Raw genomic sequence first — 25,409 nt, forward strand, 5'->3', positions numbered from 1 at the left:
ATGGTTGATTTTCCCGTTGGTAGGTTTGTAATGCTCAAGAAAACATTTTGCCCATCTATCTGCATTTGAGTAGAATACAGACTGACTAATAGATAAATAATCCCTGTGAAAGTAAATAGCCTTAAACTGCCTTCACATTCCATTGATCAGCTCAGTCAGCAAACTTTTATATATTGTCACTAATGTTCTAAATATTTTGAAGAGAAACATGCCAGAAGTACAGAGTATTTCCATTTCTGTCTCACATAAGGTCATTATGAACTCCTCCTTGAATTGATATTGATCCTTCAGCTTGCAGATATATTCCTCCAATTTATTTTACTTTTGTTGCTGTAGGAATTGTTACTGAAGGTACAAGGAAGAAAATGAGCTGATGCAGAATGGAATCCACACATAAAAATACAACGTAAAGCATCTGCAGTGATAGGCTGACACAGCAAATGCTCTTTAACCATTTCAGGTTCCTTAAAATTCAGGGCTGTGCCAGTGGCAGGAAATCCCAGCCAACCACTTGGACATTTCTGTGGCAGCAGCCCCCAGCTTTGCCTAATTGTAAAAGACAACAAAGGGCTTTCTACCATGGAAATGCCTAAGACCAGCAAATACTTAATCCTGAAAACACCATTAAAACATATTTTGTCTCTCTTCTCAAAAACAATCCTAACCTTTGGGATCTGCTCAAGTTCAGGATCGTGTTTCTGCCCTTTCTGGACCCTCCTTGACAAGAAGGCTGCTGAGAGGGGTGAAGGACCAGCAGCATGCCAAAACCTGCTCACTAGGGAAAAAGCAGGGGCTGAATGTGGGAGGAGGAAGGAAAGCAGTTAGAAGGACAGGATGTGGCAGGGGGTTTAGCCAGTTCAGCCCTGAATTGCATCAAAGGAGTGGCCAGAAACCACTTGCAGAAGGGTTAAGGTGCCTCCTGTTAGCAGTTCCTGGCCAAGTTCTCACCAAATTCAACAGGCACCCTCCCAGAGCAAAGTCAATGACAGCAGATGGTAAGGAAAGATTTGGGTAATAATCTGGCTCTGTTTTCCTCTCCTTGCAGCAGCTGTGATAGGGGTGAAGTTTTTTTCTGCTGCCCCAAAACTGAATCAAGACCTGAAGAGCGTGAGCATGTGTGTGTAGAACCTGCATTTGCACACCATCTCAGTTTCTGCCTGCTTCTCACTTTGGTTAACATTTGAAAAATCTGTTTCCCAGAGTGACTTTTTAAAGAGGATGACTTAAAGCTGGAAGTCAAATGGACCATCTACAATTTTTTTTCTTTTAGTTTGGCTACCGGATAAAAAAGAGGGGGAAAACCCACTCTAGTGCATAAGTTTTCAGTTTACAAACTGCAAAAAAATTCGATAGGAGTATGATTAGGAGAAACAGTTTATCCAAACTTGTCTGAACCTTTTAAATGAGCACAGCTCAACGGCAGGTATGAAAGGCAATGTCTAAGACAGAAATTGGGTCAGCGATATGCAACAGCGTACTTGCCAGTGTGATCAGTGTGAACCTAGGGCTAATGGGGACATCAGGATTTCCAAAATATGAGGATGGTGGAATGATTAGGGTGAAGAAGCAGCCTGTGGGGGTTTGGGTAAGCAGAAAGACTGGGTCATAACAAGGATCATAGACTGTAATTGCTGTTGAAAAGAAAAACATAACAAAAAAAAATTAAAAAGAAAAAAAGAAAAAAGGAAAATAAAGAAGAAAAGCAGGTGATGTACTTAAATCTTACTTTCTACATCCTTAATGAAAGGCACTGTTTTTAAAATGGTACTTTTATGCTTAAAACATAAAGTTTTAGATAGACAAAATGTTTGCCAAGAATCCATTTTAAATTAGATTTTGGTTTATTTGCTCTGTTTTTAGCATGTTCTATCTAAATATATATATATATCTTAAAAGAAAAATAAAGGAAAGTAATAATCAAGAGTCATAAATTTCCAGCAATATCACAAAATCCCTCATTAGCTTTCTGAATGCTAAATGTCTCCACCGATTTAACAAAACGGACAAGGTCTGTACAATTTTTGAGAAGACAAACATGACCTAGTAACAGATTGGTATCTCTCTTCTTGGGGCTTTTCAGTGCATTTCTTTAATGGTCTTGAACCTACATTACTTAAGAGAAACATTAAATGCCAGTGCTTTGCAACAGTTTTGTTACTGTTTCTTTAAAAGTAAACAAACAAAAAATACATTCAAAAAAAGCAAGGCTGTTTTGTTCATGTGATGGCAGAGGCTTTGGGCAGCTGCAACACACACTGCTCTTGCTCAGAGACATTACCCAACATCAGTCAGCTGTCACCAAAAGAGTTGCACAGAAAGCATTAAAGGATAAAAAGAAAGAGGGGGGGCAAAGGGGTGGGGAGGGTGAACTGAGCAAAATGCCACACATGCCAACGAGTCTTTCCAGAAGGAAGACACCAGGATATGTATATTTGGGGGAGGAAAGAGGAGGGGGTAAAGAGCACTAATACAGAGAAAAACTTGACTTCAGGGGAAAAAACAGCAGCTCTCTGAAACTCGTTTAGCAGGTTCACATTCCTAATGTAATCTGACTTGTGTTAGTGGTGGTTTTTGCCCTATTTCTTACTTTGCTTTCCAAGAGAAACGTAACAAAACTGAGGTAGAAATAATGGTGGGCACACTTCAGCCTAAGATTTCTAATGGATGCAAAATGAATATTGCATTAAGGACAATGAAGCCATACATACACACCAAAAACTCAACTTTACAGTTTGGGAAGGGAAGTAAATGTACTTTGAGGGTTCAGTTTTGCTTTATTTGTACTGTTTGTTTGGTCACAGTCCACTGCATTGCTATAAACAGCTCTGCAACTCATAGCTCTGCCAGCGACCTATACTGATTCTACTTCCTACAGCTTCACCAAAATAGCCTCAAAACTATGACTAGGGCCACGCAACAAAGGCCAGCTGTCACAGTTTAAGGTAATTTGCCTCTCAGAGTCCTACCAAATCTTATGTTTGACTGTTTCAGATGCTAACATAAACCGATTAAGTGGCTCTTTTATTCATCTATGCACCTTCTAAAGACTGTATCATGTAATTATCAAGGAGCAATATGCTGAAAACTGTTACAGTTTACCAACAAGAAAAATCACTCTGCTCTGGTTTGATCTGACAAATTGGCAAAAGAACTATTCCTGAATATGGGGAAATGTTTCTGTTTCTATTTTTAAAAACTGTAAAGCTTCAGTCATATCACACTTTAGTTTTTTCCTGGATACATTCAAAGTAATTTTCCTTGCCATTTTCCAATTGTTGAGGTAAACATACATATTTAATATAAAGTAACATTGAAGCCTAGCCTATAACTCTCAGCAGTACATAGTGCTTTCAACACATTCCTTTGAGGTACTGTACAAATCACAATCACTTTCCTGAGTTTTTGCAGACAGAACATTAAAAGAAATGAACTGCAGAAATTAAGGTCCAGATTACCATTACCCTGTTTTACCTGTTCTTAGTTTAACACCACAGAACAGACAGGATTGAGGAATACTGTTGCTCTTAGAATAGCAAAAATCTGGCTCTCTGTCGCAACACAACCGTTCATCTCTTTAGTCCAATAATGTTTGAAGTTAAAGCTCTTTATATTAGCACATGCCACCAATGTAATTGTGAGGCAAACAAAAAATAAAGCACCACTTCAGGCACTTGACAGCAACTAAATCTCAAGAACAGCAGAATGGAATCAACACACAGGGTTCATGTCCTTCTGAAATCAACCCACTTGCACCTTGCTCCTTGGTGAGTATTGTCTAGCTTGAACAGAACTGAGCATCAACATGCGCTTTCTGTCATGTGTGGCTTTTTCAGATCAGCAGCTCTTGTTTGATGCACTTTTCCTTCAAGTATACCCTGGCTCTTTAGAGGCAAGGTAAATTGTAGTCTTCCCAGTACCCTTTGCAATTTTAACACTACTGAAAAGGGTTCTCTACCCTATGTAGCAGATTCTGTGTGTGCCAACATTCATTACATTTTTTTTTAAGTAGCATCACTGACTGCAACCAAACATTTTGTTCCATTCAACATATGTATCAAGCTCTTTTTGAGATATGCTAGGCTGTATCTTGCAGAAAGCATTTTCAAAGTCTTGATATGTAACTGGCCTCAACTGGCTGGGCATAATGGCTGAAAGGTCTGTGGCTGGCATGGCATGGAGTGGGCCCACCACGGCTTCCTGACACAAGTGAGCCACATCTAGTCCAGAAAAGCCTTCTGTGCGCTGGACAAGCAGTGCAACCTCCTTGTCATTGAGACAGTAATTGTGCTGTGAGAGCAGTTGTACTATTATCTGGTGTCTCGCTGTGCTGTCAGGAAGTGGGATTAAAAGTCGTTTCATGAAGTACCTTCGAAGAGATTCATCAATTTCTTCTGGTTTACTCGTGGCGCAAATTACTACTATTTGGTCCTCAGCAGAAGTCAGTACAGTGTCCAGCTGCATAAGGAACTCGGTTCTCATCCGACTTACTGGACTATGTTCTTCACTCACTTGAGAGGAAAGGAGCATATCAATGTCACTAACAAAAATCACTGAGGGCTGGCGACACCTTGCCACGAGGAAGGAGGCATGGACAATTTTTTCTCCTTCCCCTAACCACTTTGTGACAAGGCCAGAGCCAGTGATTTTGAAAAACGTGGCCCCCAGCTGACTAGCTATACATCTGCCCATTAATGTTTTGCCTGTTCCCCGAGGTCCAAATAAAAGGATGCTCCGAGGTAGAGCAGTCAGTCCATTGAATGCATCTGACCTCAATACTGGCCATAAAACCTCCTCCTTAATGACGGCCTTTACTAGATCTAGGCCAGCAATGTCGCTCCAGTCCACGGGAGGTCCTTGGTTGATAATCTCATTGGTAACAAGGTCAATGAGGTGTGTGTCAGTATTCTTCAGTTGCTCGTCCACAGAGTGGTTGGATGAGGTAGCTGCACGAAGTCCCGGGCCTTGCATTGGGTGAGGGAGGAGCTGCCTGTGCTCGTCACCGTGCTCATTCATTACTGGGGAGGTATACTTCCCAAACGAGTCACTTGATCTCGAACCCAGTGAGTTTTTAGCAGTACTATAAGATGGGGGTGTTAGAGCCCTACTGGACTGGCTACTGAATTTCCTTTGCTGTTCAGAGGACATTAGCTGCTTTGTTGGCTTAAATGCTAAGGATGATGTTTCAGCACTTCTGTCAAAACCATTCCCCCTGTTTGCATTTGAAATGCTGTTGTCTGGCATTCGATACATGGGACTCTGTGTAGATCTCTGTTGGCCATAGCTGTAATTTCCATAACTGGAGTCCATTTCTCCTTGCCCTGCCATGTAGAAAGCTTTCCTTTTGAGAGAGCTGGCTGAACTGTTTGTCAGGGCGGACGGCGCGATGGGCGTCAGACCGTGGCCCTGGTAGGAGTAGCTGGGGACAGTGGTCGGGGGCAGAGGGGTTGGAGCAGGAATTCCTGAAGGCAGGTAAGCCGAGGGTGGCGGGGCACCCCCAGGGCTGTACCCAGGGCCAACAGCGGTTTGAGGAGGATAACTGGCAGAAGGGTAGCTGTAACTGGAAAGGTTAGAGGTCCCGTTGTAGCCAGGGACGAGGGCTGGTGGTGGTGGCGGTGGTGGGGGCTGTAAAAGTCCCGAGCTATGCAGGGGAGATGGATGAGGGGATGGAAGTGCAGGTGCTGGCTGGCTGCTGTAACTGGTATGCAAGTACGAGCCGTTGTATCCTGTGGCATATTCCTGAGATGGGAGCCCTGAATGAAGACTGGGAACGGTGTGACTTCCACAGGTGCTGCTGGAGTAACTGGGTTCAGCCAGGTTACTGGCCACCCCAGGAGAGCTCCCAATGCTGGCTGAGACATCTGCGGGAGGGAGGGCTGCACTTACCCCAGCTTTGCTGGCTGTGATGACATCTGGGACACAGTTCATGGGATACACGCTCTCTGAGTTCAGTGATGGCTGCCAAGGCTCACTTTCATTCTTCCGGCCGTTCACCAGCCCCGAGGGAGCTTCAGAGTAATTGCTGAGAATGGGCCGCTCGGCTGGGCCTTCCAAAATACCGGAATATTTTTCAGCATACTTTTTCAGAAGATTGGAGGCGGTCAGAGCCGAGATGTCATCGTTGGCCCAGGCATACTGGTAGGTGCGCTGCAGGTGCCCCCGGTAGGCTTCCACCTTGTGGGCAGGGGACCGGGTGGTTGAAGTGATATCGAAGTGCTGTTCTGGCCACTGGGCATGCTCCGGCGTCCACTGCATCTTCAAGCCTAGGGCAGCAGGAAACAACAGAGTTAACAGTGACCTCAGCCTCTTTCACATGTTTTTAAATGAGTTCTCAAACATACTGTCCATAAACTTCTTCAGCTCTCTGAAACACTGCACTTGACACCACCAGTCCTTAAAGAAAGAAAATGCAATGGCCTTATGAAACACTATGAACTGCTTGGTTTATTACAGGCACATACATGTTTTTTGCCAGTTCAGTAGGGGGTTGTTTGTATAAAAAATACAGGTAATGCTATATTTCTCAAAGTAATTAAATAAGACAGTATATTTTAATTACTCTGAGTGCAGATTTACTGTTAACATACAAGGCTCTGTCCTCTTCCATCACTGTTTCAATTTTATATTTTAACCAATATAAAAATATGAGACACAGCTGACAGATCACATCTAGGATACCTCTCTTATTTGGTACCGAACACCTAGTTAGCAGAGTATAATGCACCCTGCGCAGAACAATATGACACAGACATAGCAGGTCATTCCATAATCCAACTCTCATCTAAAGTGGTCCACGACAGTTTCAAATCTGCTTCGTGGAGTGCAGCAAAGCAATCTCCCAGGCAGCGCTCTGTCGCTTTCATCACACAAAGCCTACAACTCGGTATGAATTACAACTGGCTCCTTTCTGCCTCTCAGTTCTGTTGTTGAGGGTCTGGAAAAAAAAACAAGCATGACTTGTCTGTTGGTCTCGTTGCTTGCTCTCTCTTCCCCCCCTCCGCTTCACAGCCTCCAGGGTACAAAGAAAGAGGGTTAAAGAAAAAAAAGAAAAAAAAAAAAAGATGAAGAAAAGGAAAAGGAAATGAAGCCAAGTCCCTAAAAGTTCTGTGGATTTCACAGCTAGCTATAAAAAACCCTCAAAACAAACAATACAAAGCCAAAACAAAACCTATCAATAAAAAAAAAAAAAGCAAATTTCGTTTTAAAGCAATTAATCTTTTAATAATGTGACGTGAATTATACCCCTTCCTTGTGATCCACTGAGTCGAGTAAGAGCAATTTACAAGTGTTAAGATAACCCCCTCCAACTTGTACCTATGCATGGCAGACACATTGCTGTGTTTTGTACAGCTGTATCAAATAGACCTCCTTAATCTCTCTCGTATTACCAAAAGTGATTTTTGCAAACAGTCTTGTGCCCTCTGGCACAGATTCCCTGATAAGGCGGAGGCCTAGTCGAAATGAAGCATCTGTGGCACTCGCTCCCCTCTGAATTACTGCAGTCTATTTTGACAGCTTCTACCCCCTCCTGTTTCTCTCCCCAACCCCTTTAGCTCTTCATTGCCTGACTCTGGCATCTGACATGGCCAACTTAGCCTCGCTGAGCTAAGCCTAACACAGCACACAGTTTGGTAACAGAATGGCATGTTTATTCCCTTCTGACTCCCTCTTCCTTGTTTGCAAAACCACTGCACCAGACACTGGAAGTTAATTAGCAGGATGATGCTGTGCTAATTGTGTTAATTTACAAGGTTTTAGTCAAAGAGAATCATGCCAGGGCTGGCACTGCTGTCATGCTTCCGCCTTAATGATTAAGAAATACTGAAAACAAGGTGGGAAGGATTGCAGTAATTACACAATAAATGAATAAAGCAACAGATTCATTTGCAATTATATTTTATTGTGGTTGCACTCATTTGCATTTGGAGTATTCTTTTTTTTTTTTTGTGGATTCACATATTTGCAAATCTTAAAATCATTTAAACTTCGGCTGAAAACTGCAAAGTACCTCTAACTGAGCAATATATTTTGTTAGTGCAAGTATTGCAAATCTCACTCCACCTGAGCATGCCATTAATTACTTTTGGGTTTTTAATTCATGAGTGTTCTTTATCTCTCTTTTTTTCAAATACTTTGACAACTTGAGAAAAATGTCTGTTAACAATTATACAGTTATGCTATAAAAGTTAATTCAGAGAAGTGCTTTTGACAAATGCAGCTTTGAAACTGAGATTTTGGCAGATTTATTCCTTCCATTTAGCATTAATATAATATTTTTTGCTAATTGTTTCTGATGTTTCAACCACTGCCTTTCAGAGGGAATAAGTATATCATGAAATCGAGAGAAATTATAGAAATCATGCAATTAAATGATTGCATTAAAAAATGCAATTTTAATGAGAAACTATCAGAAGCTTTCCAGAAATCATACTTTGTTAAATTCTGCTGGAAATCTGAAGAGCAAATCACCAAGAGCCAAGTGCAAGCAATCAGTATCTAAAATTCTTCTAATGTCATGAGATTTACTACAAGTTTTAAAAGGAAAAAATATGAATGTTCCTGTAACATAGAACTGCATAACATCATACAAGTTCATTGCTCTATTGAAAAAAAAAGCCAAACAAATAAACAAATAAAACGTATCTGTGTTCTGCAATATTTGGTTTATAACATTACCAAAACACTGAAAGCTTCTGTTAGAGAGATGCAGAACTTGAGTAGACTGATGTTTTTCCAGATACTAATGAACCGATGCAGTGAGAAAGATTCTTTGCAAAGAATGCACTAAAGCAGCAGTGAAACTCTTGAAAAAGAAGGTAAAATAGACACGGATGGAGCAGAAAACCTGGTACTTGCACTGTAGTTAATGAATATGCTTTTGGCACATTATCTTTAACTGCTTGTAAAAGAAAGGCTATTCAATTCAAAGAGATAAAAGAATGGACTAGGTCAGAGCACAAAAACATATATCACACACTACCCACTTTGTAAGCTTTTCAAAATACCTTTCACAAATACTTTAAAAATTTCATTGCTTGGTCTTTTTTATTTAGAACGGATCATGCGCTTTTAAAATAATTAAATTTCTAGTCACAGGGGGGAGATGTACTTAGATAGTGTAGAAATTACATTCTTTGAATTTTATTTGTCTAGATTAATTTATTTTCGTTATTATTAGGCTGCTAAAGAATGTCAGAAAATCTAAATTATCCATTATAAGAGGAGGGGGGAAAACACATCATCAGCATCCTTTATTTAGAATAATTGCTAGATAGACCAGTAGTTTCACATTGTCATGCTATCTTTGGATATGCTCACTGCACAATAATTGAAAGTTTATTTATTGATGCATATTAAATACCAGTGCATTTAACAAAGGCTGTAAAGGCAGGATTAGGCTTTGATTAGATAAGCTTAAGAGAACAGGACTGTTCTCATCCCATGAAACATGAGCATTTATTCCAGCACATCGCAATCATTAGTGTTATTTGGAAGCATAGGTTAATAGTTAACCATAAGCATATTTTTTTGCTTTAGTAAGCAGTGAAGAAGTATTTACATGGAGACCAGTGGAATGGTCTGGACTTGGGGGGCACAAAGAGCCATTTCCTCAATTTGATAATAATTGAGAAAGCAGCAAACTTTTGCTAGGTTTAACTCTATTTGTTAATAGTTCAAAAATTGTTTGAAGAAAGTCAAATGTCTGACTTGGGAGATAGAAAGAAGAAGCTGTAGTTGTTTATAATTATGCAAATATTCCTCTCCCTCCCCCCTTCCTGTTGGTAGCCACTTCCTCTCTATATTTTAAATTTTATTTAAGTAATTGCTTTTTGTTTGAGCTGATAAATCTTCCTGCATTTCTTGTTTTAGGAATCCAAATGCTGACATAAATATCTACAATCAGGTAAATGAGGGCATATTTAGAGGTTGCATTTTTTATTTTAGTGTAATTTAAACTCTGACATAAACCATAGTCCCGCAGATAGTGTATTTGCCTAATAACTTCCTGAAAATCCAGAAGCGATACAAGGCTGAATGTAATTTTCAAAAAAAAAAAATCTTTGCTAACTTAAGAATCCTCCGAGCTATCAACATTTTTGAACTGTGTAAAGTGTGCAGGTATGGGCTGTAAAAGGCAAAAGGAAAGGATTCTGTTCTTTAAGTACAGGTATGTACTTATCAGAGAACTGCTTTTAAGATAAATTTAATGCATTATACAGAGAGGGAGTGTAGGCTTTTTTAGCAGTTATGTATTTTTCCTTGTCCTGACAGCCTTGCTATACATCCCTCTTCCATAATTCTTCCAGCTGGATCTATCTGAACTACATTTAAAGCAATTATAGTCAACAATTTGATTATTGAATTACTTTGAACTAAATGTTTGACCATTTTTCCCCTTCTAATTTTGTGCACTTAGCCTGAAAATGGAAAATCTAATACACGATACTTAATCATTTTCACATAAAATAATTCCATACAGCAGAAGCCTACTTATATATTCAGATCTATGAATTAAAAGAAATTAAAAAAAAAAAAAAACAAAAAGGAAAAAAATGCCAGTTACAAAAAAACTACATTGCAATCTGAATGCAAAAAGCAACAAGCAACATCCTACACAATCCAGAAGGATCAGCCCCCTGGATGTCCAATGGGGCCTGATCCTGCTGGGAGCTTGAATGAGTTTGTGCATACAAAGAACCCCTCAGTGCTGGTGCCCTCAGTATCAGGTCAAACTTCTCATCCCCTTACAGGATTATATCTGTCAAAAAAGATAAATAACTAGCCTTTCCTTTCAATTTAAATACAAGAATTTCTGTTGAAAACAGGCATGGAAATGTCCAGAAATACTAGCTAAGACCACACTGCATGAGACAACCACAAAGGATTTACAGTGACCCAACTCACCAGCTTGGCTAGCAACAACGTGCTTTACACAAAGGATACTGGGACTTTAGTAAACCTCTCATCTATTCACACCTCTAATGAAATAATCAAACTAAAATTAAATCATATGCAGCTGTGGTTTTCTGAAGATACCACCCAGAGATGCTGGTGAAAAACACCTGAATGTCATAGAGCTACTGTGCACAAGGCACTAGAAACAGCGCAGCCCACTAACCTTCCCAAGCAGCCTACCAAAGTCTTAGTTTAGATCAGGGGCCTCCAACTGTTCCTTCAACATACCTGAGGCAAAAGAAAATAATTCTTCTCCTCTATTCCTGCTTGTTCACCCCTGCAGTACACAGGTCCCACCTAGCACAGATCTGCAGGTTCCTTTGTAAACATTAGTAGCTCAAGCAGGTTCTTAACTTCAGGCCTGTTGTTAAACATGATCCAAGCAACTGCCTAATGTGCTGTTGAAAAGGGTTAGACTGTACCAGGAGGAAACAAGTAAAAGAGATGCTTCTGATAACTGTCCATAACAGACTGGTGGGAACACACTGTTCAAGGTAGGAAACAACTCCAAAATCACAGCTTTGAGTACCACCAACTCTTTTCCCTCTAGACCTGAAAGTGGAAGTGAACTTCATCACTTTGGATTGCCTATATGTTTAGCCAAAGATCCCCAAAACTGTCCCTGCCCACTGAACTGCTACTCTCAGCCCTGTCCACAATTATTCAAGACTCTGAATAACACAACAGACCATAATGATTTTAGCCAAGGGTTTTCTTCTTACGGACATACAAAGATTGGCTCTGCCAAAACAGCTATTGACTTGAATAGGTACTTCACTGGCCAGTATGCTTCAAACCTTTTACTTCAATGAGAGCTAAAGGTGTTAGGAACATGAACTTCAGACCCCAATTCCACATTTTGAAATCCATCTTCAGCATGGGGCAGAGCTAAATAAATGAGTCATACTGTAACCGCTGTTCAAGATGTAGGAAACACAACTCCCTGGATTTGTACTAAATCTGATAATATTTCATAAGACTGTATACTGTCATATGTCACACAATAATAAAAATTAATTCAAGATAAAACAATTCTTTTACACTCCATTTTTTATTAATAAGCATAATTTCAGCTGTTTGAAGATAGTGCAACTGATCTCTCTTAATTGGAAACAGGAGGGATTTTGAAGAGTGGATTGAGCTAATTATGTTTAGCAGGAAAAAAAAAAAAAAAAAGAAAAGAAAATGATTCCCACATTTATTTTCTAATTACTCAGTGAAGACCTCTGCTCCAGTCCATGAGGAACTCCTTTGACGTCAAAGGACTCGGTGGGAGGATGAACCTCCAACTGAGATGCCCAGCTGTACGGTCCCAACTTTGGAAGCTTTTTTCAGTAAGTGGCAGCCATAAAATCACAACACCAGGCCTGGAAAGTGCTCTCAGCATTTTCTTGGTAGGGGTCTGTTCTTCCTCTTACTATATATGCATGCCCCACACATCAGTTGTTGTTGGCAGCAAGCTGTTGTCAGGGTATTTACAATACGATTTCCAGCTAGCAAGGATAGTGAAAGCATTTCAGTCTTTAAAACAAAACACTTAAATCACGAGTAATATGGAGGATCACATATATGTCAACAGCACTTAGAGATAAAAGCAGTAAGAAAAATGCTATATATTTTATGAGATTCTGGAACCGTTAAAAATGAAATTCCAGATGTGAAATCTCAAACTGATACATCCCCATTATTTAACTTAAATATTGTCAAATGATTATTCCTTTAAAATCACACTTTCATGCCTTACAGCAGCAAATTGCAGTACATCTACAGCAAATGAGTTCTCTCCCTCCCATGCCCCCTCCCTGCCATTTACATAAAGCAGCGCCTTTGATAGTCACAAAGACATTTCTGGCTAAACAGCCTTTAGCAGATCCATCAGCTTCAAAGGCCTTAAGAAACAGAAATAAGGAGAAATAATAGTCAATAAGCAAAGGGGAACTAGGTCCGGAGATGACACTAGCATATTTTGCCAGCAGAAGCAGGTCGGATCTGTAGGCCAGTCCAGCAGCAGCCCACAGATGTGGCTGTCGGGGACTGCAGCGATTACTTAAGCACTCACACGACCTCCCAGGATGCTGCCCACCATGGAGGTATTGGTTTCTCTGTGGCAGCGGTTCTTGCCACAAAAACATTCTCAGTTCAGGGCTCCATCCTTGTATTATAATCACACTGATGCACAGTCGTCCTTACCACAAGTAAAACCATTTATGCACACATGATGGAACCCACATATATAGAGAATTGGTCATATTTATGATTTATTGTAGTTTATCTTTGAAATATTTGACTTCATTAGTTTGCCCTCACTGTACTCATTTCCCCATAACACTTTTCTAAACCAACTAGAATACACAATGACAAAAACAATAATTGAGTTTTCTTTTAACCTATTACGATGCTTTCTCTTGGCAGGATTTTAATTTTTAAGCTGTTTTTGTCAAGTAGCTCAGAACAGTACCATGCCTTTAAAGGAGCTACCATGCTTTGTCAATGCCAAATGAATAAGATCATAATAATTTCTGAGAGAATACTCACAAGAAAAATAACTGTAAACAAACGTAAGCATAACTTGCATTTTAAAAAATTACTTCTTGCAGTCCAGTGAACACACACTTATAGCTATAATGTATTTTAAAAACATTTAGCATACCAAATAATCTGCAATTTATGCCTATATAAACATGAGAATCAATATACTACTTCAGGAAACTAGTGATTCAGAGAAATAAAATATTCACATAATAAAATGTAATCATGAATGAATACCTGGCCACTTGGCACAAGTATTTATCTATATTTGAAACTGCAAAATCGTTTAGACATGGAGCTTGATTGTGCTCCCACCAAAATACTTCTTTCAAGGTTCCAATAAACCCAACTGAAGCTTCTAAAAGTGCAGCAAAATATATACTCTCTTTTTAAGCAACAAAATAGCAGAAGTAGCCTTTTATTTGGTTCCCCTTCCAGAAATGAAGTTTAAGGCACATTTACCTTGAAAGAGAATAACACACATCCTTAAAAGCAGAGCAGACAAAATACCTTCATGCCTTATCGTGTTTCTCATGTAATCAACTGAAGCAGGTGAAACACAAAACCCTGAACTTGTTTTTTAGCAAGTTAAGTGAGAGGCAGAAGGAATAAATTTTCAGCACTAGGGAGACTGTTATGGAACATTCGGATCTTGACCTAAGCTCTTCTAGGAAGAAAAAAATTAATGTATGAAAATTATAATTTTCAAATATTGGATTCTATTATTTTTTCCATTTCTGTTGCTAATCATCTTTCAGTAAATTGCTTCCTTTTACTCTTTCATTCACACTTAGAATTATTGCTTTGGTTCCTTACCACAAGTAAAGCATTTTTAAAACCTTTTTTCCACGTATCGTAAATCCATTAAGACAATTTCCTTCTTAAGCTCACTTCCTTTTGCCAAATGAAGATCATCAGGACATACCACACATGTCCATAGGGACAGCAGAGCTAATGAATATGTATGTTTTATGTCACAACAGAGCACTCCCCTTGTTCTGCAGTATCGACCTTCTCTTATGTGAGTAAATAACAGGTGAGCACTTGTGCATGAGGATAAATGGGGTTAAAACTGCCATAAAGGGACATACTTTATTTGAACAAAGTGGGAGCACAATAAATAGAGATTTAACTGATGCTGAATTATTTTTATATCAAGCTGTTTGAAAATGCTAGAAAATCACCTTGCCCTAAAACACAAGACCAAGTTACATAGCAAGAGTTATATAAAATATATTTCCCTCCAATTAACAGCAGCAGCACTCTGTATAAATTCCATTACAATATAATTTTCAATATATTTTTCACTCACCGCACTTAAAAAAAAGTATATATGTATTTCACAGCTTTATGTACAGCATCAGAAGGTTAATTCCAGACATTTATCTAGCCAGTCCTATTCACTTTGCAAATATGAAGGCAGAACTCAATTTCAATAAGTTTCAGATAACTGTAGTTAGGTTTGACTCATTACATTCAACTAACAAAAATGAAAAAGCAAATTTATATGGGCCAATAATATAATGCTCCAGCTTGCAACCAGAAATATTGCTTTCCTTTTAAAGGAAAAAACTTCCAACGCAGGAAAGGTATGAACAGTTGCTTTACTGAGATTAGAGTACCTCTGCTAATTAGCTAAATGAGAACAAATACTGATTAAAGGTATATATAGAAGTAATCTGATACTCAAGAAAAAAAATCCTTAACGTGTCCACAGCGTATAAACCTTTCAAAAAATTTGTTTATGTTATTTATGCTTTTTGCTTTTTGGAAATCTGCACATTAATTTTTAATGAAATAGTAAAGAGATGTTGTGTCTCACACTTCGATAAAAATATTCTATAAGCAGGACTGGTTGACATAGTGCATTAATTCAGTGTCCTTCACTCCTGGGACCTGTGTATAATTTAGTCCAGCCTGAAGAAAATAACTTTGATCTGAAGGCTGTGGAAAAAGCTACATATGAAATGAGTTTTGGTGGGTTTAGTGTTGTTTCTTATATACAAGACGACATATGAAGATAAACTGCTTTAGAATGCTCCTGACGTGGCTCAGGATTAAGAGCAGGGAGCTCTTAGCAGAGCTCATCCACTCTCTCCCTTTTTCCCATCATACCAGACACACACCACACACGTTTCTCTCTACTATAAGTATCAGAGCAGCTAGTGCTAGCATATAGTGTCTTTCCTAAGAAAATATCCTGTGTAAAAGGATTGTATATTAACCTGTACACTTATTTGGTCTCTCCATTAAAAAAAAAAAAAAAAAAAAACAACAACCAACCAACAATGTCTATATTACAACAAGAGGGAAGACATTGTAAGAAAGGATGATGTTACCACACAGCACCCGAGATTTCCTCGCCAAGGTAGGGAACACCTGAGCTAAGTCATCAAAACTCTACTAATCACGCTCTTAGGGAAAACAGAGCTCCAGCACAGCTCCTTCCCGGGCTCGGCTGCGCGAGCCGCTGACCCTTCCTTTCCTTCCTGCTCCCCACAAAGCAGAGAAACAAGATTAAAAGCAGAAGCATAACCAAAGAACTGACATCCTAGAAACACTAAGCTGAGATAAATCTTTCCGTCACTTAAACCTTTCAATTATTGTATTTCACAAATTCCAAAGATTCTTTCTTGCTCACTCAATAAAATGTATCTGAATTAACGACTGAAAAATGGAATATAGCCAATTTTTTTTGCATGCTCTTGGTTTGGGACTTACTGTATTGTTTCCTGAGCATTTGAAAGGAACTATACAGATTGTTCACTTAGCTTGACAAATTATCTTGGGGGCAGGGAGAGGAGGAACTGAGAATTTTCTATAGACAAATATAGAAATCTCCCTCTATATATATACATTTATATATTTTACACACACAGGCACCAAGGCACCAGAGAGAGAATGTCTCAACTGAGAAACTGAACTCTGTGTATGCTGATATTTGTGCCACATTCCTGGAGAGAGTGGGAAGAAAAAAACCCCTAACTCCTTGTATTAAATGTTGGTTCTCCTTTCACAAAAAAAAAGCAAAATTCATGCTGCACTAGGAAAAGTTGTCCTAAGACACACAGTATGTCATTGAGAGGGTGCACAGGCATTTTCAGAGGGCAGAAAAAAAATAACATGCTGGTTTTAAAAACAGAAGAAAATGATAGAGCCCAGCTGATAAAATGTCACATTCCTTTGCAGCTATCACACAAATTTAGCCATTTCTGTAAATAGCCATCAAGACACAACAAAACTCTAAACCATGTGATAATCATATCAATAACTAGCTGAGCACTGTTGATAGCTTAAATAACAATTAACTGTTATTTTTCTGTAATTTTGTCCATAGTTTTATTGCATATGTAGTCACCTAATGATGAAATACTTTTAAAATTTGCTTCAGGGTACAGAAGTCAAGCTCCACTGATTAGCATCTCAAAGTGCACTACAGGCACACATTTGTATAGCTGAATAATAGCACTTGTGTTTGTATGCTGTTAAAAAAACCCAAAAAACAATAACCCCATCACCACCACTTTTTTACTTGATGTTTGATGATGCACACTGATGAAAGTCCTTTCTCTCACAAAATATATTATATATCACAGCTAATGGTAAGAATTTCAAAGACAAGGTAGAAAGGTAACATCACAAAAAGGAGCCAAAAAAGGGTTTTGGTGCCAGTACAAGATACTTAGACCCCAAGGTTCATGGGCTTGATTCTTCTGTCACTTCTCTGGTTTGAAGTTAGAAAAACCACTGAAGTTTGCAATCTATTGCAAAGGAGATATATGTGCCCCACTTTATAATTTTTAAAGACAAAAATTATTTAGCAGTTAATTACATAAATGGTATTTTATTCACCAGAATTTGGGGTTTGTGTCATGGGTTTAATAAAAATTCATCACAGAAAATATTTCATTAAAGTCTAGATAGAGGGTTCTGATATTCACTGTACTACCTCAGTTTCTGATTAATTTCCTATGATTAATTAGGTGGCATTCAAACTTTATTGAATGTGAACCTTCTTAAAATTTCCTATAAACTAACTGGACAGCAGTCTGATTTCAGCCACACTCAGACTCCAAGAACTGCTTTCAGCAGCACTGCATCCTTCCATGTGTGCCCCTCTTCTGCCATTTCCTCAGGCATAATTCAATATAAGATTTTAGTCATAAAAATCTCTAATTTTGTCTTAAAAAATATTAGAAAAGTGCAGCCAAATCAATTTAGTATTAAAAATGTTATACACTATCAACAGGAACATTAGAATCTTTCTAAGTATTCGGCAATTATAAGCTTAAATTATTTTTTCTATTAACACTTCTCTTTTCATCTAGAACATGTAAGTAACACACAGGAATGACTTAAAAGAAAGCTTAACATTAATATAGTTAAACACTCTTAGCACAAAAAATTAAGTTAATAAACAAATAAATAGTCACTGAAGTATTTTATAGCAGTAGTAAAAATTTCTTATGATTTATTTTTACTTCTGAATTTTATTTTATTTTTTTAAGCTAAAACAAAAAACAGGTTGAATTATCAGGTACTGTGAAAGCCGTGAGAGTTTTGCAATTGCATGTAAAAGATTTACAGATCTGTAAAAGATTTACAGATAACAACTGAAAGGTGCATTACACTAATCAGAGGAATGCATAACCTCTGCAAAGCAGGTAGGAGTGAATCATTTTAATTTTCTCTCATCTTACAGCTTTATATTATTACGCACGGGAAGCAGAGGAAACCTAAATATGACCCTATTTAGATATACTAACTGAAAACTCTTTGTAGAATTTTTAAGCAAACAGGATTGTGCTTCCAATGCTGCCCATCTAGTTTTCCAATGTGTTAAATTGGACGGCTACTTGGACAGCTCTCTATTCATTACTGAACTGTGGAAAGGAAACACAGAGGTGGCATTTTCCTTTTAAACCATCTAATGCCTTGTAGCCAGATTCCAAAGCATCAAGGAAAGATTTCTTTTTTTTTTTTTCTTTTCTTGGTTTTTTTTTGGTTTTTTTTTTTTTTTTGCAAGACAAGCTGTCGTAATTGAAATGAAGTCTAATCAGACTCATTACTGTTTTCAGCAATTTGCACCACCAAAGATGCTTATTAGGTAACAGTGTTTAATAAACCGCTCTTTAGAAAACTACCAGTAATGAGCTCTTAACAGCCAATCTTTAGCGTGAATGTAATGTGAAAAGTGTTCCTAGCGCTGAATAGATTTTCACATTTAGTAGTGTCATAATTAAGCTCAAGGAATTGGTAGCTGTGAAGATAGATTTACTGCAATATAGACTTTTTTTTCCCCCCTGAAAATATATTTGAAAATACTTGGGGTTCAGTATTTCCAGAGAAGATTTTAAAACTGCTTAAAAGACTGTGCTAGGCTGGATTAGGTCTATAAATGGTACTTAATCAGTGAGTATTTGGGGAATGTACAGAGTTCTGCAAGTCCGGTATCATCTACCAAGCATGCATAAAGGTAATTCCACCTAGCTTTGTTTGACTGCTCTTCCATCACTTAACAATTTCCAGTCATTAATATACAAATAATAAATGTTGTTGTCACCAGCTGAATAATAATGAACAAAAATGGCCAATAAAAGGAGATGCTTGAAGAAACACTTGTCAGTTCTCCTTCCACAGTAACAGCTGAAAATGGTTCAGAAAAAACAGAGCAAATTGCTTGGTTTCAAAATAAAATTATGGATGTGTAATAGATGTATATATTTGCACACACATACTTAGAGCTAATGCTGTTTCTCCTACGTTTCACATACCATCAGCTCCTGGTACCAACTTAGCACCAAAAAAATCCAAGTTCCTAATGTAAGGAACACCACAAGTCCGAAAATGAAATGTGACATACATGATTCATAAAATACAGCCACCTTCAGGAGAAAAGTTTTCACCAATAAAAGGTTTAATTTAGCTAGACATACACCTTGCTGCACGACCCATATCAGTATTACTACCTAACAAATGCTGAAAGTGGCAAAAAAGAAAACAAATTGCACGTATAAACTCTAGCTAATTAAATATCCAAAGTGAATCTTGAGGAATAGCTGCTGTTTGCTTATATGATTGATTTAAGCTTGACATAATATTTAGAGTTATCAAAAAGAAATGACCAAGACTACCTTTTTCTCTTCCACTAGAAGAAATACATAGGGATGTAAATGCTGTTTTGTTTACTAGAGATTCTGTTGGACAAGGTTTGTGCTGGTGGCCTTTCCTTTGGAAAGAAATGCATAAACAAGAGTAATCAATAGTGAAACCAACAACAAAATTATGAAGATTAAATCTTGAACCAAAATTTTTATACCAGAATTCTATGTTAAGAGGTTAAGAAGAGTTCCTTTACTAAATGAGTGCTCTCGTTATATATTTTGTATATCTTAACTCCCAAACTTCAGCAGTTCTAAATGCAGCCTCTAAGCCTCCGTTTCTGAATCAATAGAACAATGAGAACTGAGACCACCAAATTAATGCCAGTTTCATTTGATTTTGTGGTGTGTGCTTCTTTGCACCACAAAGTGCAAAAAGGAAAAAAATCCCAACACAACCTCACTTCCAGAACTCATTCCCAGATAGGTTTTTGTAGCTTTCAGATCAAAATATCTTCCAGTTTTTTAAGTCTGAATGAATTTTTACTTAGATCCAACATTTTAGTGCTGCTGCTGCTTATCCTATCATGCAATTCCAAACTTTGCACCTTTTAAGTCATACACTTAGCTTCTGCTCTCTGCAAAATAACATAATATACGATAAAATAAAATAACAGAGACTCCACAACTGCTTTGGACTGCCTCCTCTTATACTTGTGAATAATGCATTAAACTTCATATGATTTGTGAGTGACAACCCGATGGTCTAAGATGCATAATATGCATTTTGTACTGTTGATTTTACTAAGCGCAGATGCTCTGAAGCATCAATTGTTCATCAGTAAGTCCTCCAATATCAGACATTATGATATTCTTTTGTAGTTTAAAAACTGAGGTTGATAGAAATGTAGCATCCACAGGAGGTATCTTAAGCATCATTATAAAATTATGGTTACCATCCTTTCTTACTTCTAACAAAAAATTAAAGCGGGGGGAACCTTCAGTGTAATCGTTCTGCAGCCTAGCACTACCACCAAAAAAAAAAAAAATCATTTTTCTGCCTCAGATCTATCAGTATTTTATCAAGTCTACAAAACACCAGTCTATTCACCTAAGATGCTGACCCCAAACAATATCTGACTTTCAATAGAACTGGAGACTTTTCCTTCTGATATCTCTAGGCCTACTTAGCCTGGTCACAAAAGTCTTATCCGACTCTTAGAGGAGTTTCCATTGAAGAACTGGTACCTCCCAAATTTTACACTACTTTGGGCTGCTGCTCTGAGATGGAGCGTCATATATACATGAGCATGGACTAGCATAAGGACTTGTAAAAGCGTAGGAAGTCAAAGAAGGAGGTAAAGCCACAGGGGCAGGTTAAACTCAAGGCAGAATTTGCCTCAAAATGCTGACTTGGTGAGAAAGAGCATCCTACAAACAGGACAGTGAGAAGAACCTTAAGACCCACATTTAAGTTAAGATGCTGCCATCATCCAGAGCTTCAATAATGGACTCTCCACAGGAGCACGGCCAAGCAGGAGACGACAGCTCTAGTGGGAATGTTTGCTGTCATCAAAACCAGAGCTGAGACCTGGAGTGGCTTGTTTCCAAACAGCTCCACCAAAAGATAGCATAAAGAGCAGAAACTGGAGTCCATGGGAAATGTATTGCATCTTCTACAGTAATATAGACACTTTCTTTTCCATCAATTAAATCACATTATTATAGCTTACCTTCTCTCAGTTAGGACCCAGCATCAATCACAGTTTGCCCTTCAGCAATAGGTACTATAAACAATTTTAGGGTACCTTTAAGTACAAAACACCTTAGATTTGTCTGTTCTCTTTTCTCTCTCACTTCATGGTAGTTTTCCAGTACATAAGGGGGGCCTGCAAGAAGGCTGGAGAGGCACATTTTACAAGGGCATGTAGTGACAGGACAAGAGGGAATGGCTTCAAATGGAAAGAGGGCAGGTTCAGATTAAATATTAGGATGAAATTCTTTATTGTGAAGTGGTGAGGCATTAAAACAGGTTTCCCAGAGAACCTGTGGATACCACACCCCTGTGGGCGTTCAAGGCCAGGATGGATGGTGCTTTGAGCAACCTCATCTAGTGGAAGGGCATGGCATTGTCTATGACAGGGGGTTTGGAACTAAATGATTTTTAAGGTCCCTTCCAACCCAAAGCATTTTATGTGGGTTATTTACCTTTTTTTTTTTTTGTGAAGTACAAAGCAGCTTGGATTAAATCATATGTTTCACTTGGTGTTCTGCATTGGGTTTTTTTGGCCATTTTAAAGGAACAAAAACCCCCTCAAACCCAAAAATAAACTGAATTGTTCCAACATAAGCAACTACTTGGCCGAACAACTGCATACGAACCACCTCTGCAGACTGCCGAGGTTACTGTCCTATTATGACACATTTACAAAAGCTACATAATAGATTAGTTGCAGCAGATGACAACATTTGTCCAACAGAAGTGCAATCCTTTGTATCATGGCAGACAATATTCCCTGCACTTCAGACTTGTATAAACACACAGACATGCATGGTAGATCTTCCTTTAAAGGTAGAGCAGTCTAGTACACAACTTCTCTGAATGAAGTTGCTTATGGAAATGAAGGAGGCTAAAGGAACACCATCCTATACAATACAGCTTGTAGGTTTGTCTGGGGGATGGGGGTTAATAAAGAAAATGCATGTGTAAATGAGGAAAACATTTGCAGGCTTTGGAGGGATTGGAGTGAGTACAGCAGAATCTAGCAGTTCTTGTCTTTTATTTTTCATTGAGTCTATTTTCTCCTTCTCCGCTACAGAGCTTTCTATTTATTTTAGCATAACTCTGTATCTTTGTCATTAAACAATCAAGTTCTAATAAAAAACATAATGCAAACAGCCAGTTGTGTAATGAAAAACAACACAAGGTTGAAGGGGGTTCCTGCCTGATCTCAGCAGCAGATTAGCTTATGCCCTGCAGCACGAGCTGGGAAATATGTTCCTCACTATTACAGTTTTGATTTTGTATTTGTATTTCATGTGTATTTTTAAAGAGACACAATATAGAGCTTTGGTTCAGAGAATGTCCCTCTTTCCATAAGTACATATGTATAAAGGTATACATACACTTATTTTGCCTTCCAGACCAGAGATGACGTTTGTCTCTAGCAGTGGCCCAATGTCTAGTCTGGAATCTAACATGCAGAAAAATCACACAAAGAGAAAAATACCCCAAAATGTGTTTGGTCTATCCCAGTACAGATTATATCAACTGCAATCCCAAATACATATCCTTTCAAGACATTCTAAGTGATTTTTCAGCAACCTTCCTGCTGCATGGTACTGTACTGCAATATTACTTATGCATAGAGAATGGCACAATTTCATTCACAAAAGAAAAGTAAAAAACATTCAGTTAATTGCTTTTACTCTCAAGCAATATTAACAGTCTATTCATTGGCAACAAGATAGATCTAACAGACACAGATCTTTCAGCTGCATCTTTCCTCCTATATCTGATATATATGACCTCCTTTTCCCCTTCTCCATTCCCAAGTTCTTTACATGCATTTCTTCACTGTCCTCTATCTCAAACTTAAAGCTATGTCAAATCAAGAGCAGCAGTGCTAAAGGGTGGTCAGAAAATAGGACAGCAAAGGTTTTGAAGTGAACAAAGCAGCATCCTGTTCCTACCTCCTATCAAGCATGTTCCTGGTTTCTTCATGTACTGAAGGCCAGGTTGGGTGATTGCCACTCATTTCAGGAATTTAACTCTGCAGATAAAGCACCTTCAACATGCTCACTCCCAATGGCTTGTGAAATCTGTGTGGAGAGATCCCATTTTGGACTATGTCAGCACACTTGCTGAGTGGCAAATGAATACCTAACCCACTACACCAATATATGCACTTCGTGTTCTGAAGATATATCTAGTATTGAGAATAAAGAGTAAAGTAGAGAGTAGGAACAAGGAAATAACATTTAAGAGGGCTTTAGAAATTTCAGTCCACAATAGACAGGAAAATGAGGCAGAACCTTTATAATCAAGTATTTGCTAAGTACTTTCTAAGGTAAAGGAAGACTTAAATTTGTCTATGGTCTTATTTTTTTTTCTTAGTTGTTGTTGTTTGGATTTTTTTTTTAAACTTCACATTGTTTTCATTGGGCACATGATTATTTAGGCACATTATGATACAAAGATCTTGTGCCACCTTTTCAAGAATGCATCCAAAATATTTTAAATAAATATCCTATATTTTATTTAATACAAAGTGCCTTGAGTTGTATCCATGTCTTTTTCATTCTATGTATTAAACAGAGTTTGCCATGACTGAACTAAAAGGTACTTGATAACAAATGGTTAGAGGGCACAGGTTGATATTTAAGAGGTAAGGTTGCACCAAGGTAGCTTTGATGGGCCATTTTGTATTGAGGATAACCAGCAATGACATTTCTTAAAAAGGTCTGGATTGCTAAAAAGGAGGAAAGCTCTAAATGCATCAATGAAAACTGCTGCTGAGCATGACTGCTTTTTTTAATATTTTGACTATTTTCAAAGGAAAGACAGTCATGGTACAAATGTTTTTTCAATAAATCTCTGGTGAGTACTGGGCACTTCCAAGATCAGTTACACAGCATACTCTTAAAATGATTAAACTGTCTCTCACAGCACTTTAAATGATAGACTGCCCAGAAAAAGCACAAGTGCCCCACAAATTAGGAATTGTAGCAGTAGTTGATAAGCCAGAATGAGCTCTGGGGCGTTTTAGGACACACCTTACCCTCATTACTGGGCTGCCCCTCTTGGAAAAATGCTTCCCCTTGTGTAAGGTCATTCAACTAGATTAAAATATCTCACTCTAATGTTACCTCTTTATAACACCTCACATACTTGGGTATAGAAGTGCTGGTTACAGGATGAACAATGAGCTTACTTTTATATGCACTGCATAAAAATACCACCTGTGTGATTTAGTTGAAAAGGAAAATTTAATCCATATTTCTGGGATGGCTCTATCTAAAGTCTCAAGTCGCTATGACAGAGAATTTAAATTGTTTGAACATTTCCCCTGCTCCCTTCTTCAAGTTGTTCTGAATGTCTATAATTTAGGCCTCTACACTGCTAACATGCATGTGGATATCACATTAGACATATGAATAAAGCTGCATAATTAGGTAGTGGTATAATCTGTAGTCTCCAACTCTTTCTTCCACTTTCCTTTCCTGATGCTCCTTGAAGAAACTGCGATTTATGTTGGTGGCAGATCAGGACACTGTTATTCACAGAAATATCCCTTTTCTTTGAAATTAGTCACAAAAATTAAACCTCCTAGCAGTCATCAAGGATAGGGATATACCGTGCCAACTCCTCCACCACCCCCACATGGGGGGACTATGATTGCTGAGATGGGAATTTGAGCAGGTGACCAAATGGTTAAATATGCTTATCCTTTCATCCTCCAAACTGACAGAGACTTCTTTAAATTCTAAGAACTCCTTTTACAAAAGCTCTGTTTGACAATTTCTAAACCTGCCCAAATGTGCACCAAGTTCATCTCTATTAACAGGAAATGAAACTGAAATAAAGAGGTGTTCCTCGTGTTGACTGCAGGCATTTCAAATTTCATGGCAGCCTATGTCTTCCCAGTGCCTTTCACATGGAAAAGATAATGTGTGTGAAGGAAAACAAAATTGTGGGTTTAGTAATGTCAAAATCCAATTTATGCCAAAATAAAGATGTCAACAATAGCAGAATAAGTGACAAGTGTTAAATTACCCAAAGAAGTACATTCTGTAATTATTTACCTCTCTGGCACATGATCCTTA

The 25,409-nt window shown here is 38.2% G+C and overlaps 1 protein-coding gene across 3 annotated transcripts in view; it reads right to left on the reverse strand.

Annotated features, from left to right (window-relative positions):
- Positions 1-857: 857 nt before the first annotated feature.
- The window catches only part of FIGN (fidgetin, microtubule severing factor), a 102,234-nt gene continuing 77,682 nt past the window's right edge, over positions 858-25,409 (reverse strand). For all 3 annotated transcript variants that reach the window (XM_027911484.1, XM_027911482.1, XM_027911483.1), the window contains one exon: positions 858-6,260. In XM_027911484.1, the coding sequence (XP_027767285.1) occupies positions 4,012-6,252 (2,241 nt within the window). In that variant the 5' untranslated portion in view covers positions 6,253-6,260 and the 3' untranslated portion in view covers positions 858-4,011. The remainder of the gene's footprint in view (positions 6,261-25,409) is intronic.

The sequence above is a fragment of the Empidonax traillii genome, unplaced genomic scaffold (genome assembly GCF_003031625.1).
Source record: "Empidonax traillii isolate 1590-97213 ecotype Southwest subspecies unplaced genomic scaffold, ASM303162v1 scaffold33:size3420811, whole genome shotgun sequence".
Taxonomy (NCBI): Eukaryota; Metazoa; Chordata; class Aves; order Passeriformes; family Tyrannidae; genus Empidonax; species Empidonax traillii.